General features: G+C 33.4%; 1 protein-coding gene and 1 pseudogene across 2 annotated transcripts; one reads left to right on the top strand and one right to left on the bottom strand.

Annotated features, from left to right (window-relative positions):
- The first annotated feature begins 217 nt into the window (after positions 1-217).
- On the top strand, positions 218-9788 carry LOC114282081 (uncharacterized). The gene is made up of 4 exons (XM_082894377.1): positions 218-368; positions 3647-3763; positions 8005-8432; positions 8890-9788. The coding sequence occupies exons 1-4, from the start codon at positions 230-232 to the stop codon at positions 9565-9567; spliced, it is 1362 nt and encodes a 453-aa protein (XP_082750503.1). The 5' UTR covers positions 218-229; the 3' UTR covers positions 9568-9788.
- Positions 9789-13029: 3241 nt separating this feature from the next.
- Positions 13030-20717, bottom strand: LOC114282072 (transcription termination factor MTEF1, chloroplastic pseudogene; annotated as a pseudogene). Its single transcript, XR_014344262.1, has 2 exons — positions 19762-20717; positions 13030-13867 (listed from the first exon to the last, which is right to left on the bottom strand). The product of XR_014344262.1 is annotated as a transcription termination factor MTEF1, chloroplastic pseudogene (transcript).
- Between the last annotated feature and the right edge of the window lie 147 nt (positions 20718-20864).

Here is a 20864-nt window from a genome sequence, read left to right as displayed (position 1 = left end):
GAGAAATAAATAAAGAAATAGGATACCTTTTAGGACATCAATTCTATTTTATAACCAACACAACCAAACATAGTTGAGATTTGGAATTCTATTAATTCTTTCTCCTTTTCCTTTCATTTCCATTTCCCTTTCCATTTCCCTTCCCAAATCCCCCAACCAAACACAGCGTAAGTGTTTACATATAATCATCATTTTGTTGATTTATGCCATTAATGTTTCAGATTTGGCTATGTATTTACTGGCAAGCAACCCTAGATTAGCATTCTCCAAGTGGCAGGATGTCTTTCATTTGGAAATACTAGCCCAAATGCCGTCTGCTTTTCGTAACGGAACAAAATTAAACATCTGGAAGCGTTTTATCTATTATTGTAAGTCTCCTGGCTATTTCCCTTTCTCATGATTTTTATGCTGCCTTTTACACATTTATTAGTTTATTTATCTTCACACAGAAAAACAAAAACAAAATCTATTTAACTCTTGTGTAGTTCAAGAGTAATGTTCCACTTACTAAATTTTATACCATATTATATTTATTATTTCATCAGCTAGCACCTCATTAGAGATAAACATGTATGAGTGATAAGAGCTATTATACTAATAATGTGGTAAAAAAAGAGATGATAAATGTAAGGGCAAATTATACCTGTGGTCCTTATGTTTTATACCTTATGTCATTTTAATTTCTATATTTTCTATTGGCTCAATTTTGATCATTAATGTTAGATTTTGTGTCAATTTAATCCAGTTGATAATGTCATTAGTGTATTTGATGAAAAATAATCACTGAATTGATTAACATACTGAGTTAAGTTAAAATTTTACTCTTAAAAATATGACACGTGCCACTTATATGCGTATTTTTTACAAATAAAAAGAAATTATAAGAGTTATTGTTAATTGGTTCAAATTTAGATAAAATTATAAATTCAAATTAAAATTAAATTAATTAAATTACTGGAACTAAAATGATATAAGAGTTAAAATATAAAGACATAATTTACCCAATGTAAAATGGTATAAAAAAAATGTGGCTAGGCTCGTGGGGGCCTACCGCTGGATGCTAATATCATAACATGATCATTTTGGAGTATTGGCTGCCACGAGGTCAATCGGTGCTACTCATGGTGAATATTTGGACCGTTGGACCACATGATATTAGCCCTGTTTGGTAGAGCTGTGGGAAAGTGCTTATAACTTATGCCTTAACAGCTTATAGCTTATAACTATGAACGTAAGCTGATTTCTGACTTATAAATTAAGTTTCTCCTGCCCACTCAAAGAATAAGCTGATTTCTTACTTACAAAAAATTATAAATTGCATTGTTAAGCTAAACCAAATACATCAAAATAGCTTAAATTAAGCTGAAAGCTAAAATAAACTGAAAAAAAGCTGCACCAAACAGAGCCATTGTCTTGAAAGGTTTACAAGCTCCACCAAATGTCATTGGAAGGACTCTGGTTACCATTGGAAAAACACCCTTTGGCTCTATGACGTGGCATTTTGGGGGGCAATATGGTAAATTTAATAAAATTAATAGTCATTCATCATGCTAAAATTTGGCAAACTACTTCTATCGTTTCAAATTTGGCACAATTGATAGCACTATTGGAGCATTTTGTACTTATCCTGCCAAATTTTAACAACAGCATGATGGCTAACATCTGCAATTGATTTAAAGAATGTGAAGTAATTATAGAATATTAAAATATATATAATGTATTTATCTCATAAATATTTTAAAATATATTTAGGCATGGTTGGGGAAGAAAAAGGCTAAGCTTTTTTTTGTTAAAATAGTCACAAAAAATAAAATAGACTTTTTAACCCAATAAAACAAAATATCACATCTAACCCATAATCATTACATTTTTTCTCTCACAAAAAAATTAAAAAAGCTAAAAACCTTTCCCAAACCAAGCTTTTTAGCCCCAGACTAAAATAGCTAAAAAAATTAAAAAGTCAATCCATTTTCCAAACCATATCTTAGAGTGTACAAGTTGCATTTCGAAGAATATAAAATATTATTATTATGAAGATAATCATCGAATAGATTGTGTTCAGAAGATTCAAGATATGTTTTCAAAATGCCCACGAGATGTTAAAAATTGTCTGATATTATGAATTTAAAATTTTAATTAAAAAAGTGTGTGGCACGATTTTAAGAGTATCCACAAAATGTGGGTGTTTAGGGGTGAGCATGGTCCGGATTGAATCAGATTGGGGTAAAATCAGGACCAATCCGTTATTTACAGTTCCTGAAAAATTGGAACCAATCCAATCCGTTTAAATCATGGAACCAATCCGAACCAATCCATTTAAATACGGATTGGATCGGTTTAGGACCACGGATTCACATAATTAAATAACAAAAAAATATATATATATAACGCTTTAATTTCATAAAAACATAAACATAGCGCTATATTAATTCCACAATAGCAACATGTCTTTCTGTAATAGCGACATATTATTCTAGAATTTAAACAACCATAAGAAAATTGGTTTCACCATAAGTATTTAGACCATTACAAATTAAAATTAAAAACTAACAAACAAAAGTAATAAAAGAAGATATGATGCGGGTTTAGGTCTGAGTTTAGTTTTATATGGAATAAGAGAAAATACTATGGGGGAGGATGTATAATAAAAATATAGACTATTTGTATACGGTCCGGATCGGTTCCAATTTGGAACCGTGGGGTTCATTCCGGAACCAATCCGTGGACTACGAATTTTTAATTTTTCAATCCGAAACCGAACCACGGATTCAAAAAACCAATCCAAACCTATCAAATTAGACTAAACTGGATCGGATTACAGATTTTACAGATTCTTTACTCAGCCCTGTTGGTGTCCACCACGAAATGCCTCAAGTCCATGTAAGTGTCCGTTCTTCTTTAGGCAAAAAGCTATGTCAACAAACCATCCCCTGGAGATTTTTTTTTTTTTTTTTTTGGTAACAAAAAGAGGAAAAATCAAAGGGAAAAAGAAAAAAGGTAAAAATAACCTCTAGATTGTGATATAATCCCATGCTAAATTATCCACAATCATATTACTCTTAATTTAATGAAATGGCATATCTGTTTATTTTGATAAAGCAAATAAATCTTAGAATAAATTATACTATTAGTTCATGTAGTCTAACAGAAGTATGACTTTAGTCGTTATAGTTTTAGTCCTTGTGATTTGAATCTCATATTTTTAATTTTATTGCAATGTCACATATCTATCATATGCGGTTGACATTTTGAATGGAAAAAAATAAATAAATAAAAATAAAATAAACTATATGCCAAACTAGAGGGGTCAAAATAAAATTCAAAACAAACTATAGGAACCACTAGCATAATTTATTCATTATACCAGTGACCTTTATAATTTCTTTTGAATTTCAATTTGGTCTCTCTAGTTTTGCATGTGCTCTTTTTCCGTTCAAAATTCTACCAGTAACTAATGGAAGAATTATATTGTAATAAAATTAAAAGTATAAGGTTCAAATTGAAATTACGAGGAGCAAAGTGATATTTCACTCAAACTAGAGACATTAATAATGTAATTTACTCAAACTAGAGAGATTAGTAGTGTAATTTACCTAAATTTCTACATGGAAAGTGGTGTTCACATGTGGAATCATATATTTTTCAGTTGTTCCGGTTCAAGAGGGTCCTTTTGTCTTCAAATGTTCACCGAATGCTAGTGAGGACCCGGAGAAGCCAATTCAAAGTTCACAAATTCGACTTTTTAGAAAAGACTACTTATCTGGTTTGTCAGAATTGCTTATCTTCTTCTCTGCTTTTACTTATCAGTCTTGCAAGTATATATAAAGCTCTACTCACTAACTTGATCCAGTGAAATATAATAGTTAATCAACCTGGTTCTCAAACTACACACCTTTAACTGTTTAATAAATAAATAAAAAAAAAACTAAACACCTTTAACCTCCGTTCGGGAAGTGGATTAGTTTTTTAATTTTTTGACTTTTTTTTAACTATTTTAGCTTGGGCTAAAAAGCTTAGTTTGTGAAGGACTTTTTGGCTTTTTTAATTTTTTTTTTTTTTGTGAGAGAAGAGTGTAATGATTATGAGTTAGATGTGATGTTTTGTTTGTTGTGAATAAAATAGCCAAAAAAGTTCTTGCCAAACAGAGCCCTAGTTTTAATTTTAAATAAAAAATTTAGGCTCTGTTTGGCAGAATTTTCAAATTATAATTTCACCCATTGATTTGAGTGTGTTGTTTGCTTTGAGCTTTTAAATCACAATTCTACACTCATTTCTCAAAACTCAATTCAAAACATATCATTACTTTTCAAAACTCATAACCAAACACATAATTCAAAACTATTTTCAAAACTTAATTCAAATCAATATTTTAATTTTGTTAAAATTTTAATTTGGTTAAACTACAAGGACTATTTGCATAATTTTCCCTTTAATTTGGTTAGATTTTTTTTAAGGTAAACTATATTAGTAATCCCTATGTACGAGCACAAAATAATTGTCGCTTGTATAATCCTATTGATCAAACTTACGTTCCTTCAAACGTCATCGTAAGACCTGAAATCACAAACGTCAACTAATCGGCGAGTGTATACCAGAAATCCCTCCAATGCTTAAGTCAGCAAATAGACTAAGAATGAAACAAAAGCTTTGTAAATTCGGTAATAATAATTGCAATACTTGAAATTAGGGTTTGGTTTGAGCTTTTGTAAGTTTTGCATGGCACAATCCTAGTAGGATTCTAATTCTCCTTTGTAGAGTCCTCTTAAGAATCACATTCTTAAAGAATAATGCTCATCCTTTAACATCTTTCTCATTGCAAGCCAATTGAGATGGCACAACTCTTTACACAACTTCCAGCCAAGTAGTCGAACTACCTTGCTCTGTCCGCCTCTGATTTAACTGTGTAACACGCAGCGCCATGCAAGCCTAGCACGACGCACCACCATGTTTAACGTTGCATGGCCTTTCTCCTAGCCCAGTTAAAGCTTTACTACCAATTACATTTGACCACCTTCCCATATAGCTCAGTCAAACCTTTGACCGCCATTAGAAAATAGCTCGGTCTAAGAACATTAGCGTTTACCTATCCAGTCAAACTTCTTTGACCGATTTGACCTTCGTGCGGCCCAAACCAAGCTCTATCTAAAGCATAGCTCAGTTCACTAATGCGGCCCAAGTCTTAAGCCCACTTCAGCCTAGCTCGGCCCAATTTGTGTTATACAAATTACCCTCTCACCTTATATTTTGTCCTATGTGTCATTTTGTTCTTTATACTTTCAATTTGATTAATTTTGACTAGTAATTTTAAATTGTGTCAATTTAGTCCAATTAATAATATTGTTAGAATTTTTGACATAAAACAATCATTGAATTAGTTCATGTTAACTCATCAAGTTAAGCAACTTTCTAATTTTGTTTTTAAAAGTTTGACACATGCCGCTGTTGAGTGGATTTTTCATTAAAAAAAAAATTTGAGTGGATTTTTCATTAAAACAAAAAAATAAAAAAAAAACATGTTAACAATTGTAATCAATTAGTTCAAATTGACAAAGTCATTAATTCAAAGTCAAAGTTGAATTAATTGAAACTATAAGAACCAAAATGATACAAAAATCAAAATATAAGAATTACTAGTATAATTTGTCCCTTTTTTAATAAAGTCTAAATAATACCTCACTTCCCATTTAACTATTTTAGATAGCGTGAGTGGCAAGGACTATTTAACGCACAAATGGGGGATCAAAATTGACAAAATCAAAAGATTAGCAATTAAAATGCAATAAAACTCATAATTTGGGAATTATTGGTAGAAGATAGATAATTTCATTAAAATAAAAGTCAACTATGTGAGAAAGTCAACAACACACAATAACAGGCGCACAAGAAGTCCGACCAACCGGGTGTCACTAAATCAGGCGTTAGCCGACTATAGTTAAATAAGTTCTAATCCAAATATTAGAAAAGACTAAATGAGAATATGGTTTGATCCATACTATTGTCTAAGAATTAGACCGTTGCAGACTTAAAAGGGCTGTTTGTTACACTTTTTAGGATGTGATTATAATTTATTTTAATTTAAAAGTCTGTGTCAGACTGTTTGATATAGTTTCTACTTATAACTTATTAGGTAGAAATAACTTAAATAAGTTTTTTTTTTTTTTTGATTATTTAGAAGCTGAAAAAGATATATTTTTAAATTTTACTTTCTGATTATCAACTTTTAACTTAAAAAAAGTTTCACCAAACAGAGCCAAATATAAAAAGATTTATAATCTCTGAAGTATGCATTTTATGTCACTTTTCAATGTGTCAAATTGATCCAACTGTCAAAATTGTAACAAAATGATAATAAAATATACCATTCATAAAGTGTGTTGAGTGACTTGATTCCTAAACAATGACGGAAGAAGACTAAGCATATTACAGTGTTTAGTAGGGGTGGACAAATATGAAGTCGCGTCGGATTAGGGCTGAGCCTAAGTTAAGAAATACAAAAATATCTCTTGCCGAAGATCGACCCTATACATAAAAATCTCTCTCAAACTCGTCCCTAACATGGTATTACAATCCCAAGTTCATCCAAGAAAACCATTTATTAAATAAAAAATATATTATAAAATTAAAATTAATAATTTGTAATTGAGTTGACACAAAAACTTAATATTTAGTCATTACATTTTAACTATAGACTAAGTTAGATATGTTTTCCATCTTAAGTAAATATTTTCTATATAAAAATAAATAAAAACTAAGTAAATTATATGCATGTATATACTGGCTCATGCTAGAAATTATAATACATATCCTCAAAAAAATTGTATATCATATATAAGTTAGGACATTTGTAGTGTTAATTATCACAAATATCATAACTAAATTCTTTTGAGCCATAACTATAATATATATATATATATATATATATATATATATATATATATATATATAATGAGTTGTAACCAAAAACAATATAAGGCATAGCTGAAAACCTTTTGAATTATAACCAAAATAATAATAATATGTCATAACCAATATTAAAATGAATCATAATTAACACCACAATGAGTCATAATCAAATCATAACCAAGTTATAAATAAAATCACAATGTCATAACCAAATATCACAAACATCATAATTGAAACATATAATACACACTCCAAAAAAGGGTATGTATTATAAAACTGTCCTATGTATATATTAATGCTAGTAGCATTCCTAAGTCCAACCCATTTATTAAACGAAGCTAAAAAGTCATTCCGGCCTTGCCTTATGAGCCTATATATCAATCGCAAACCCTTAAAAAAGCAGACTGGAATGTCTGACCAACAAGCCGGTGATCAATTTAACTCAAATACGGATATTTTGGGAAGAAATTGAATGACACAAAACGGGAATAGGAAGAAATTGAAAAAATTAATATTTTAAAGTGACACAAAACAGATATTTTGGGAACTATATATGCAATTTAGATGACACAATTGAAATTAGACCAATTTAACTCAAATACGAAAGTTTAAAGACAAAATTGACAAAAAAAATATAACTTAGAGAACCAAAGTGACATAAAGCACATATTTTTAAGAATGATAACAAAACCAAAAACAAAGAACAAAGAACACAAACAGAGGACATAACAATTCAAGATGGAAAACCATCATTATTCCATTGAATTTTCATGTACCCTTGCTGAGAGTTGTATTATGTACAATTAGTATGAACCCCAACTATCACCTTGGCACTGTCTTCTAATTCTTAACAGGTTTGGCACTGTCCTCTAATTCTTAACTGGTTTGGATTTTTTTTTTTTTTTTTTTCTCAGTGAAAGTTAATTATTAGTTCTTAACTGGTTTGGATTGCTTTCTTTCACAATTCGACAGAAATTACAAGCAACTAATACTCAAAAAATGGTTCAAAAGATAGTTGAAATTCTGCAGTAGCTACTTGCAACTAACTGCACACAACTTGATTATAAACTTACTTCATTCTTGACTTCATTCTAATTGTAGTGCCATATGTCAAGCACATTCAAGAGATAAAATCAATGCATGATCGCACAAAATTGTTTGTGAGAATGTTTTGCTGGGGACTTCAGGGTAGTCCAGAACATTCATCAATCCTTAAAAAGGCCTTTCTATTAGGGGCAAAAAATGGGATTCAAGAAATAGTAGAAGAGATCTTAGTGGTATTTCCAGATGCAATTTCTTATGTAGACGAAGAGGGGCATTCTGCTCTCCATCTTGCAGTTATGTGCCGTTGTGAACATGTTTTCAATTTTATTATTCAACAAATGAGAGTGAGTAAAAAGTTACTGTTGAAAGTAGACAATGGAGGCAACAATATCTTGCACTTGGTTGGACGAATGCCATATCAACCACAACTTGAAGTTGCTTCTGGTGCAGTTTTACAAATGCAGCGTGAATTGCAATGGTACAAGGTAATACATTTGTTTTGTATCTAGGCAAAAAGTTCTCAAGTTTATATTACATCTTGTTTTTTTTTTCTTGAATTCCCTACAAACAAGAGTTAAGTTGTTATTTATCTCTACTATTACAAAAGAAAATGACAAAATGGGGAAAAAACTATAGGGAAGCTCAAGACATAATAAATAATAAATTATTGATTTTCAGCAAAATTTGTATGAATCATAGAAGCGTGCGATTATTCTTTTTTATTATTGTGTCATTTTCTTTTATAGAATTTCGTCAACTATTTTACCTTTCAGTACCCAATAATATTACATGCATAGGAAAGTATAAATACAAGTGCTCTGAATAAATCTGAACATTTTTTTGTGCACTTTTTAATGACATTTTTCTGTGCATGCATAATTATTATTTATTGGGATGCACCATAAACTTGCTTTCACATTCCAAACTAACTTGATGGCGTAGGAAGTAGAAAAGCTGGTGCCGGTGCAGGCAACAACAACATTGAACCATGATGGAAAGACACCTATGATGGTATTTGACGAGGACCATCGTCGTATGATCCAATCTGAAGAGCAATGGATTGTAAGCCTGGCAAGTGCATGCACTGTTTCAACAACAATCATTGGCACAATAGCATTTTCGGCAGCCATTCAAGTGCCGGGGGGAAACAATGATAAAGGCCATCCAAACTTAAATAACGAAACCAACAATAATACAGGCCATCCAAACTCAAATAACAAAACCAACGAATCCACCTTCAGATTATTTGCCATATCAAATGCAGCCGCGCTATACTCGGCCATCTCCACATTCTTAATCTTTTTATCCATCTTCACTACACGCTATGCAGCAATTGATTTTCTATATTCCCTGCCCAATAGATTAATAATTGGCCTGATTTCCCTGTTTGTCTCTATAACATCCACTATTATAGCTTTTGGTTTTGCCCAATATTTCATGCTTTTCGAAGAACACGAAACTTGGAAACCAATTTCAGTGGTCATAATGTCCTTTGCACTAGTGACTTTGTTTGCTTTCTTACAATTTCCCCTCCTCCTAAATATGATGAAAACCACATATGGCCGAAGCATGTTCAACCTTTTAGATGGAAGAAATAGTCGAAAAGGCTTAAGGTTTTGAGCTTCCTTACATGTACGTTGTATCGAAGTGGAAATGCAACATTGCTCATTTCGTCGATGCCATAGTGAAATACGCAAGATGAATAAAACTCTCTTCCCCCTTTCTCCCTCTTTGTGATATTAAATGTGTGCTTGTGGGTAACAATCGTAAGCACCCCAATCAAGTGTTTAGTGAACCTGATTATTGCTAAACTGTCTCTAATGTATCAAGTCTTTTGTGTTCGGTGCTGTGTTGCTTTAGTTTGTTATTGGAGCATACTCGTACAAGCGTTTTGTTACATTACAGCAATAGCCTCCTGTGTGTGCTGAAATTTAACCAATGCCACAACCTTGGCCAATATTATCATGCCACATGGCACCTTGACCCGAAGTTATACCACATACATACCCAAAATCTTTAACCCACATGGTTCTACTAAAAAATACATCTCTACAACTTCCCCAAGTTCTCATGCCACTTGAGAACTCTAGAGGAATGGAAATTCTTCAGTGTGATTAAACTCAAGCACTTCGAAAACACAATTGTCTTCGTGATTTGCCCCTAACATTCTTCTTTTGAATTCTCGTGCCTCTCAACGTGAGCATGTCATGATACCATTCACCAAACTATTTCATAAAGAGTGGATTTATCATCAATTTACTCTTTTTTAAATTAAAAAAAAATCAATATTTAATATTTAAATTTTAAATTTTACCAAATACTAACATAATGGAAGTACTTTGAAATGTGAGATTTTTTTATTGTTTATTTTTTCAACTGAGTTGAAAAATACCATAGTATCTCATAAAATGACATCGATTACAAGTTAGTAAGTTTTGTTACTTGATCCAATGTAAAATGATAATAAAACACCATTGACCACTAACATTTTTCTTTACCCAAAAAGTGATCTGAGAAAATAATAATAATCAGTGTATTTAATTTTAATTTTCGTAATTCAGTTTTTTAAAAATTGAATTTTTTAATTTTTATATTTTTTTGTTTTTAGTGAATATTTTTAAAATTTCAAAAAAAATTTTACTTTGTTAGATACACCTTACTTAGATGTATCTAAATAAAAAAATATTTGTGAAAAATATTTTAAAAAATTAATAAATACACAAAAATACAAAAAATAAACTAAATTTTCATATTTTTTTTGTATTTTTGATATTTAGTAAAAAAAAAAAAATTCACAAATGTAATATTTTTTAAGCATATTTATATTACATGTCTAAAAAAAAATTAAAAATTGCTTAAAATATTTTTAAAAATTCAGTGAAAACAAAAAAAAAAATATGAAAAACAAAAAAATAATTTTTTTTTATAAGTGAATTCTAAAAACCGAAACCAAACAAAGTGATAAAATTCTTTTTAATGACTTCGACAATTGCTTAATCTTACTTCTGTCAAAACATTCCAAAACCAGAATTTTCTACTACATGTCCTTAGAAAGAATGAACATATATGGATTTAAATAATTTAGAAACATAACTACAAATTTATAATGACCTTGGAAAATTTAAACTTTTTATTATTATAATTCAACCCCAATTGAATTTAAATAATTATAATAAAGCTCACAAGTTTTCCCATAGTTACTGGTTTGATATTGGTTGCGTCTCTATTTTAGTATCCTACTAGCTAGGCTTAAATCAACTGTATTGACACTGAGAATCTAAAAGCCTTGAGCATAAGGCAATTACAACTTGGATCTTATACACTTATACAATGTAGAATTAATTGTTTAAAAGTCCTATTTACAAATGTTATGCTATCTCAAATCTTATTTAAGATTTTTTAAACTAATAAATCCTATTTAGTAAAATTGAATCAGTTTTTTTTTTTTTTGTTAAAACTAAAAACATTATCAATTTTGCATAGTAATATTCTAGAGAATTGTTTCACTAACTGATAAAAACAACAAAAGATAAGATTAAACGTTTTTGCCTTTCCACTTATTGATTTAATTTCACTATCCAATAAAACTAATAATAAGATTAAGAATTGTTTCATCATGTTTCTTCTTTCAGTTTTGCACAAAAAAAATAATTCAATTTTAAAAAAAAAAATTTGCACAATTTTTTAAAAAAAATTTCAATTTGAAAGTCGATGTTTTAAAGTGATGAAAATCAAAATAAATGTCAAATCGTCATATTTCTTTATAAATTATCATAAACGATAAACAATCATTGTTTAAAAGATAATTCAGACTATTAAGAATTTAATAGAATTTGAATGTCTAAAAAATTTTAATTAAGACTTAATGGAATATAATTTCATAAATTAAAGATTTACATGTAAATGCCCTTATAATGTATTACAATTCCATTAAACACTAGCTCAGGTAATAGAGAAGTGAGTCAACAATGTCTTAACATTATGTGGGATATATATTGTTCCATAAAAGGAGGAGAAGGCAAAATCAGTTTCAAACAGATGGGATGCAAAAGTCAAGTGGAGCATCACAGTAACCACCTCTAGATGTTTGGGCCCATTATGATCCATATCCTATGGCCAGACCAGAGTTTTTTTTTTTTTTTTAAGAACATGAGAAATATTATATTAATAAAAAATAATAACAGGACATAATCAAGACCCGAACGGCCATTCCAACCAAACAACAAAACAAAAAAACTAACAATCAACAAAAAGGAAAACCGACAATGCCAGACCAGAGATGTTAGGTCATGTTTGATTCACAATGCTAATAGTGAGGTATTAATAATCCTATCAAATTAATGTGGTATTAACTATCCCACCCCTACCCCATTACTAATAATCCTACAAATTTGTTGGATTAATTATCCATTGGATTAATAGTCCTAAACCAAAATGTCAAAACAAACATAGGATGATTGGGCCCACGGATTAATAATCCTAATCCCATGCTTTAATCCTTCCAATCAAACATGCCCTTAATGCCTAATGTTTTCTACATTGGACTCCAATGTGGGATGAGGGCAACTTGATGCATTTTGGGGGCTAAAACTGAAACTTCAAATACACGACATTAATAGCATCGGGATGCTTTTAGTAATTCTTCTTACACAATAAAATTTCTCATCACACTCCATTTCTCCTTGCACAATGTACAAAAACTTAAATTATTAATTTTATCTTTTCACAATCAGCATAATACCAATCACAACCCTCATTCTTACATCCCAAACCTAACAAACCCTAACTCTATTCTAAAGTTTTTAAAGGTGAATGCATACCTCGAGGCATTTCACCCCTCGTGAGGCGAGGTGTAAGTCTCAAGGCATTGAGACGTAAGCATTTCAAATTTTAACTTTTAATATTAAGTGAATGAATTAAATATTTTTAAATAGTAAAAAAAAAATTAAAATATAAAGGTGTAAATACTTTTCGCCTTAAGATGTTGAACCTTTTACTGTGTATGAGGAGGTTTTCCATCACTAAAAATGAAATTGATATTCTTAACTTTAGTGATTGAGCTTCTCACTAGACCACTAACTGTTTTTTTTTTTATTTTATTGACCATTTACTTAATTTTTCTTGTAGAATATAGTTGCAAAAATGAATTCTTTTTTTTTTTTTTTTATGTGTAAATAATCTAATAGACTAAGTTTAACAAAAACCCAAAACAACCTTTGCATGTGAGTACTCTTCACATGCTTATGCACAAAAAAACATACAAAACACACCTAAGGCGCATGTCTCAAACTGTGATGCGCAAACCTTTGGAGAGTAATACTTCAAAATCAAAATCTTGATACGTTTTACCTTAGTCTCAAAGGCGAGGCGAGCATTGAGGTGAGGTGAGTCTCAAGAAAGCCTTTTAAAACTCTGCTCTACCCCACCCCCCAATCACCACCTCTAGCAGCCATGATCGCCATCTTCAACCACAAACATCTAGCCTTGCTCCCACCAGTGACCTCTACATTGCCACCCTCTCACTGTCGCCACCTCTAACCATCGTGATGCCCTCCTTCCCAACGCTCTTCCACAATCCCCAGATTTGACACCTACCCTTCAGTTTCATCACCTCCCACCTCTCCGACCATCACAATCCCCCCCCCCCCAATCGCTTCTCTCTTTCATCAACACCCCCCCCCCCCCCTTTAGCCCCTCCCTCGTCACCAATCCTCCTCCCCAACTCCCTAGTTCGACACTACCCTTCATCATCGTCACCTCCCACATCTTCCATCTTCTTTTTCTACCTTTACCTTGAATCTCTCTTTCTTTGTAGTACACAGTGTTGGTTTTGGAGGATGAACTAGGTTGCGCAAGGTGATGGATTGTGAAAGTCTAGGTCGTGCTATTCCGGGGTGCTGGATCATCAGCAGTAGGAGACCTGAATTCAATAAATAAATAAATTAACCCTCTACAAATTTTGCTTCCCTAACTAAATTCGAGTTTCATTATCCCTTTATTCCACTAAGTTTAAGCCCCAAAAATTTAAGATTTAAGCCATCTGCAAGGTTTTAAAAAGTGGCCGCAACCGTTATGTAATAGTTGTGATGGTTACCGTCACCAGTTATGGCGGCTATAGCAGTGTGACAAAAATTCACAACCGTAATGACCGCTACCGTTACATAAAGGCCGTAACGGCTGTTACATTGCCGCTACAGCGCAGTTACAGTCACTACAACGGTTACGCTTGTATTTTTTAATTTTTTTTTTTTTTTTATAAATTTTGTATATAATGTTATTTTCTCATTCAGTGTGTTGTTTCATTTAGCTTGAAAACTAAAACATTTCGGAAACATAAGGGAGATGGAAAAACAATTTGGAAACATATGAAAATGTTTGGAACAAAAACTAAAGCCTAAATAAATGTTTATACATTCTCAATAATTAAATCACTGAACATAATATTTTTTATAAATTTTGTAAGTAATACTATTTTCCCTTTTGAATGTCCATACATATTTTAAGTAAAAATCTTATTTATACATGTTTTGAATGCCCAATCTTCAAGATTTCATTACTTTTTCATCTTATCTGCTAACATCTATTTCTCTTATGTTAAATTTATTGAACAAAATTTAGATTTCATCTTATGTACTTTTACATTATTATGTCGACATTTTGTATTTTAAACTTGTTTTTTTCTTCTTTTTTTTAATAAAACCAAGATAATCACATATATATATATATATATATAAGAAAGACTACACACAGTTTAGCCTTCTGATAGGGCTGCTTTTGCCAACACATATGAGCCACCTTTACATTTTGTCTAGGGACCTTAGTAATACAAACATAATCTAACATAATACAAAAATAACATAAATCTTGCAAAAAGTTTGTCAGGTCCGATTCCGTCTTATTAACGTTTTGCAACCGCTGGATTAACAATAAAGAGTCGGTGAGTATGGTAGCTGCTTTCACATTGTTCTGCACACACCACTTTACTACTTCTAAGCAAGCTCTAGCTTCAGCTACCAAGCTCTGGCTTCAGCTACCAAGGCTGACGATGCAACAAAGGAAAATTTCATCCATGCAAACTAGTTTCCTTTATTGTCCATTCCAACCCAAGCTGCACCCGCCTTGACCGTAAGTTCCTTCCACGCCCCGTCGATAACAAACCAGTCAAAACAGGGATGTGGGCACCAATTTGCAGAATTAGATAATACAAAAGAATCACCAGGTGAAGCAACACCCATGTTACTACGATTTGTGAACAAATCATTAATATCTAATATCCTATTCTGATCATGTACCCAATTCAGAGAGCTAATTAATCTCAAAACATGGTCTTCCACCACATTCTCAAATGTAGCTGTATTCCTATGAAGCCAAATACCCCAGAAAACCTTAACAGATTCATGAATTGCATCATCATCATCTGGTGCCTTTTGGAACCATTGTCCCATCCAGTCATGAACTAAACATCCCTCCCCATCCTCAAAATTAAGGCCAACACTAGACCCTCGCCAAATGTGTTTAGAGAAATACATTGGAAACAAGGATGCTCTAATGATTCCTCTTTAACACCACACCTTGAACACACAAGATCTAATGGTATTCCCCAGTGGACAAGAAGATTTTTGACAAGTAGGATTCTATGTAAAATCTTCCAAACAAATAATGCCCATTTAGCAGGCAAATTTAATTTCCACAACCTCTTCCAACACCGACCACTATCCCAATTACCCGGATGATGCAAAGTCTGACACTCTTTCATAACTGAGAAAAAACCCGACTTAACTGGATACTGTCCATCCTTGGCCAGCTGCCACACTCATTGATCAAGTTTACTAATTTGGGGAATATGTATATTCAATATATTAGTGACCATATGTTCCGAAAAGAGGGGCCCGAATCAATGGTTCTCTCCACGATTTAGTATCCTGATTAATAAGATGTGCAACTTTAAAAGAGCTGAACAACTTACCCATCCCCCTTCCTACCATCTCATTCTTTAAAGTAGGAATCCATTGGTCTTCAAAAGGATCAATATTCTCATCATTCCCCACAACCCACCCCAGTTCTTTTTTAAGAAGATCCTTTCCCATAGGATACTCCATGCCCATGAGCAACCTGACTTAGGTGTGGTGTAGCATCTAGAAACACACCCTTTGAACAATATTTTGCCATGAAAAGTCTACTTATAAGAGATTGGGGAATCAAAATGATTCTCCAAGCTACCTTAGGCAGCAGAGATTGATTCAACAACCCCGGATCTCGAAATCCAAGACTAGCTACTGCCTTAGGTAAGCACAAACTATCCCAGCTTTTCCAAATTATCCCCTTTTCACCTGAATGTTTCCACAGAAAACTCCCCACAATACTGCGAATTTGACGGGTGAAATACACCGGAGCCTTAAACACAGATAACAGATAAGAAGTAATTGACAAAAGAGAGTGTCTAATCAGGACACATCTTCCGGCAAATGATAGAGGACTATGTTTCCACCCCAACAGCTTAGCAGAAAATCTATTCATATGACTAAACAAATCTGCCTTATGAGAACTAGCACCCAGAACCGCTCCCAAATATAACCCAGGTCTATCAACTAGTTCAACCCCAAGACACTCGCTAAGAAAAACTCAATGAGCTGGACTCATGTTAGGACTAACAAAGAGACTGGATTTATGAAAATTAATCTGAAGACTCAATTGGTGATAGAAGGCTTGCAGAAACCATTTCAAACACCAAATCGTTGCTAATTCCAACTCCATGAAAAATAAACAATCATCTGCAGAAAGGAGATGAGAAATAACCTGTGCATTACGACAAATAGACATCCCCGTACAAACACCCTGGGACGCAAGAACATCTAAACCCAAAGATAAGGCTTGAGTCACCAAAATAAAAAGGTACGGAGCCAATGGGTCCCCTTGTCTCATACCACATTTCGACTAGAACCATTCAGATTGTTGAGAATTCACCATAACCGAAAATGAAACAATTGATATGCATTGATAAATCAACCAAATTCAATGTGAACTGAACCCCAAAACCTCACTAAATGTGATTCTGGAATAAAAACATGCCTATTTGTATATTTTCTTAAAGTTGTGCGAAGAAATAAAAAATTCACGGTTTCAATTGCTATCACCATTACACCCCACAACTGCATCAACGCTATCGTTACCATTATGGTAACCACCACCGTTATTTAAAACCTTGGTCGTCTGATTTAGACCCACCATCAACCACCTACAAAAGGTTTCCTTTCTTGATTTGAATTTGGTTCGGATTTTTACGAATGAACAAACTTAATTTGTTTGGACTTTTCTGGCTAAATGCCTAAAAGTTGAACAAATTAGTTTTGTTCCACAGAAAAAATACAAATGTTTCAAATTTGATCGGCCACATAAGTTCGAAAATTTTAAGTTTGTTTCACACTGGAAGTTTGAACAAAGTTTTAAACAAAATTTTGATGGATTATACTTTCTATTCTTTTTTTTTTATTGGCATCAGGATGTCCAGATCAAAGTTTGACTAATTCCCAGGGATGCACAGGCCCTCGGCAAAGAGTTTCCCGCAAGTGCACTGCAGCTCATTCAAGGGCTTTTTCCCAATCCAATAGCCCCAAGGAATTGTTAGTACCTAAGAGATTCCGATCCTCAAACCTTGGAGGGAGCACACCCGCAAGACCTAAGGCCTTGCCACCAGGCCAACCCCTTGGAATTAAAATTTTGATGGATTATATATCAAATCACTTTCACATAGATTTCAATCAATTGCAAACTAATTAAACGTTAAATAAACAATTTTTACTACTAAAGCAAAATAAAAAGTTAGCAATGGATATATCTATCTATTCCATTATATATGTAAAGGGCTAAGTTGGCATTGACACTTTTGTGTCAAACTATTTTACTCCCAAATTACCTTTCTGTAACAAAGAATTGAAGCACAAGTTTTCTATAACTACCTATTCAATCTATAATAGCCAACTTCAACCCACAATGAAAATTTTAAGCACATCCATGCGGGTGTGCACAACCTCTAGTATATATATATATATACGGGATTATGGAGAGGGTAATGAGATAAAATGATAATTTTTTTAATTTTGGAAGACTGGAATTTTAGAAAACTGAGTGCAAGGAGATAACATTGTCGTGTAAGTAGAACTCTAATAACATAGTTTAGTACACAAATCTGGGATAAAACACCCTTCTTGCATCCTCAACAAGTTAAGGGCTCATATATCAGTGAACCAAGCAAAGCCTTCATACCTGTTTAAGTCTTTGCTAGCTAGCTTATGCCTCTGAGGATCACCCAAAAAGGATGAGTGCAGCGAACACAGGATGGACCCATTACTTGAAATTTAGCAAAAGCTATAGGTCAGAATAAACAACATTGTGTTTTGTTTTCCAAGCAATAACCACGACAGGGCCCTTACTAAGTTGTGACACTTACCAATCAGTCATATTAACTAGACTTATTTACCTACAGGTCCTGGCTGTAAATTTATTCGTAAAAACAAGAGAGACTGATAATTTTATCACTTGATAAATTTATCAATAGGACTTAATAGGCAATAAGCCCCAAAAGTAGGACCTATTGATAATTTACCCTACTAAGTGACCACATTATGCATACAAGACCAATATGGTGACGATTGATTACTGATGAAGGGTCAGGTATGTGGAAAGATTATAAAACCAGCTTCTCCATGACAGCAGTAGAAAATTGGGCATTCTAGTTGGATCAGACTATAGGAGTTTCTGTGACAAATATTGGATAATTTTAGACTAATTATTCTTTGCTGAGAGGAAACATGCATAAAAACTCTAGCTATCCTATCATCAAAAACAGAGTGCAAATATTATTTGAACAAGAACCATAGAAGTGAGCTTTAAGCTTCTAAACGTTTGATTACATAAATGACATCTCCCATCAATCACTGCCAATACATGCCCTCCCAATTATTCAACTCCCTAATAACTGAAGCCCAGATTTCAAGCATCAAAGAAGCAAATGATTTTAAGTCCATAACTTGAGGACAATCCACTATGGCAGTTTCCTCTAACAAAATGAATATTAGCGTTGAATAAATCGCAGAATCAGGTTCAAACCTTCGGAAAGTCTCAAAACAAAGGGTTTACTATAATACTGAATAAATGATAAACAAAGGCTTCTTTCCTGCCCCATTATCTCACATTATCATCCCCAAATTTAGCAGTATTGCTTGGTCATTAGTGTTCTGGTTTCCATTGGCACTACGAATTTAAATTTTACTTGAATGGTAAAGAATTTACTAATTTCATTTCAAGCTTGCCAGGAACAACAACTCATATTTGGATATTTATCAAGTTCTAACCTTGGGTAAGCTAAAATATAGCAACAACAAACAAGTGTAAAATGTGAATTACCACCAATTTAATTTTGTTAACTAGGTTTCTTACTAAGGGTTGACTATTAGTTCAATTGTTAAGACTAGGCCTAATAACCTTGAGATTATGGGTTCAAGTCTTAGGACCACCATTTTGTGTATTATGCTAAAGGTTAAGTGTGTACTCAATATTTTCCCTCTCAAACACACATTAATGTGTACTAAATGGGTGTTTTTTTTTTTTAAAACTGGGTTTCTTACTATAGCTTCTAACTTCCACTTCATGTCTAGAGAACAACTGAGGGAATTAAACAATTGTCTCTCATGAATAAATAAAGACGTTATATTGCACAAAAAATGTACATTTGACCATCAAACACAATGAGTCGTGAACTTTCACTATGGAAGCAAAGCATAAATAATATAAGTTGCAACTTGCAAGGAAACTTACTGTGACTGTCTCTGATCAACTAATGGCAATCGCATCTCAATCTACCGCATATTGAACTCCCCATCGCTAACCTTCAACATCTGCGGCAGTGAAAGAGACAACCCATTCTCCACCAAGAGCTGGTGCCGAGGCTTTATCTTCCCCTCCAAACTAAACGAAAAATACTGCAGAAACCTCTTTAGCTCTGCCAAATCCCCATTCATCTCCTTCAAGAAATACTCCACTTTCGGCCCAAAATTATTGGAAATACTAAACGTCAACAACCCCGGCGACCTCAACACCTCCTCATACGAAAAACCCAAATCTTGCAAGTAATTCAGCTTGGGCATAAGCATGTTTTCGACGCTTGAAACCAACAACAGTGTGCTCTGGCAAGTTAATGCCTGTTTCCCCACAAACCCAAATTTTCTAGGAAACGTAATGCGGGTCTCAATTGGTGATCTACACTGCAAATTAAGAGTCGGGCAGCGAATGGTCGATTTTCGGATATCGGGGAAAGGGATATTGACGTGGTTCAATAGGAAGTCGAAAACAGGATAGAGATCGGAGTAGGGATCGCAGGTGAGGAGCTGGGGGTACATGTCGAAGATGCGGCCCAAGGCAGAGCGGTCGATGCCCATGGACGAGAGGCATTTCTCGACTGATTTGAGGGAGTCGAGTGGGGCTGATCGGAAATTCGGGTTCTTGTGGAAGGCTTTGGAGGGATTGACTTTAAGGGTTTGGAGGTAGAGGAGCTTCTCGCGGAAGCGGAGGCCGGAGTCGGAGGTTGGTTGCGGCGGATCGGTGCGGTGGTGAGGTGGGGAGTGAGTGCGGAGGGAGTTTGGAGAGGAGTGAGGTAGTTGAGGGTTTTGGGATGGGGTTTTGGGGAAGGGTTGAGGGAGGGGAGAAGGGTTAGGGTTAGGGTTAGGGTTAGGGTTTGAGTTTGAGGATGAAGGAGTTGCAGTGGAATGGGCATTTGCTTCATTCCGTTATAACTTTCTCGCTTGGCAATATCCAATTGGCAAACTTTTAGTGACACTGCATTATGCATGGAATCTGGGTATAAGAACAAGAATAATGTTTGAGAGCCCGAAATTAGGGGCTTGAATTATGTTCAAAATTCA

The sequence above is a fragment of the Camellia sinensis genome, chromosome 11 (genome assembly GCF_055761805.1).
Source record: "Camellia sinensis isolate YWXY chromosome 11, ASM5576180v1, whole genome shotgun sequence".
Lineage (NCBI taxonomy): Eukaryota > Viridiplantae > Streptophyta > Magnoliopsida > Ericales > Theaceae > Camellia > Camellia sinensis.
Note: the sequence above shows the minus strand (reverse complement) of the source record. Positions and strands in the feature narration are given on the sequence as shown.

Excerpts from the sequence above, each read along its gene's own strand:
- LOC114282081 (XM_082894377.1), top strand. The coding sequence starts at position 230 with ATGTATTTACTGGCAAGCAACCCTAGATTAGCATTCTCCAAGTGGCAG. Across the intron at positions 3,764-8,004 it reads TAGAAAAGACTACTTATCTG|TGCCATATGTCAAGCACATT; the intron begins GTTTGTCAGAAT and ends TTCTAATTGTAG. Across the intron at positions 8,433-8,889 it reads GTGAATTGCAATGGTACAAG|GAAGTAGAAAAGCTGGTGCC; the intron begins GTAATACATTTG and ends TTGATGGCGTAG.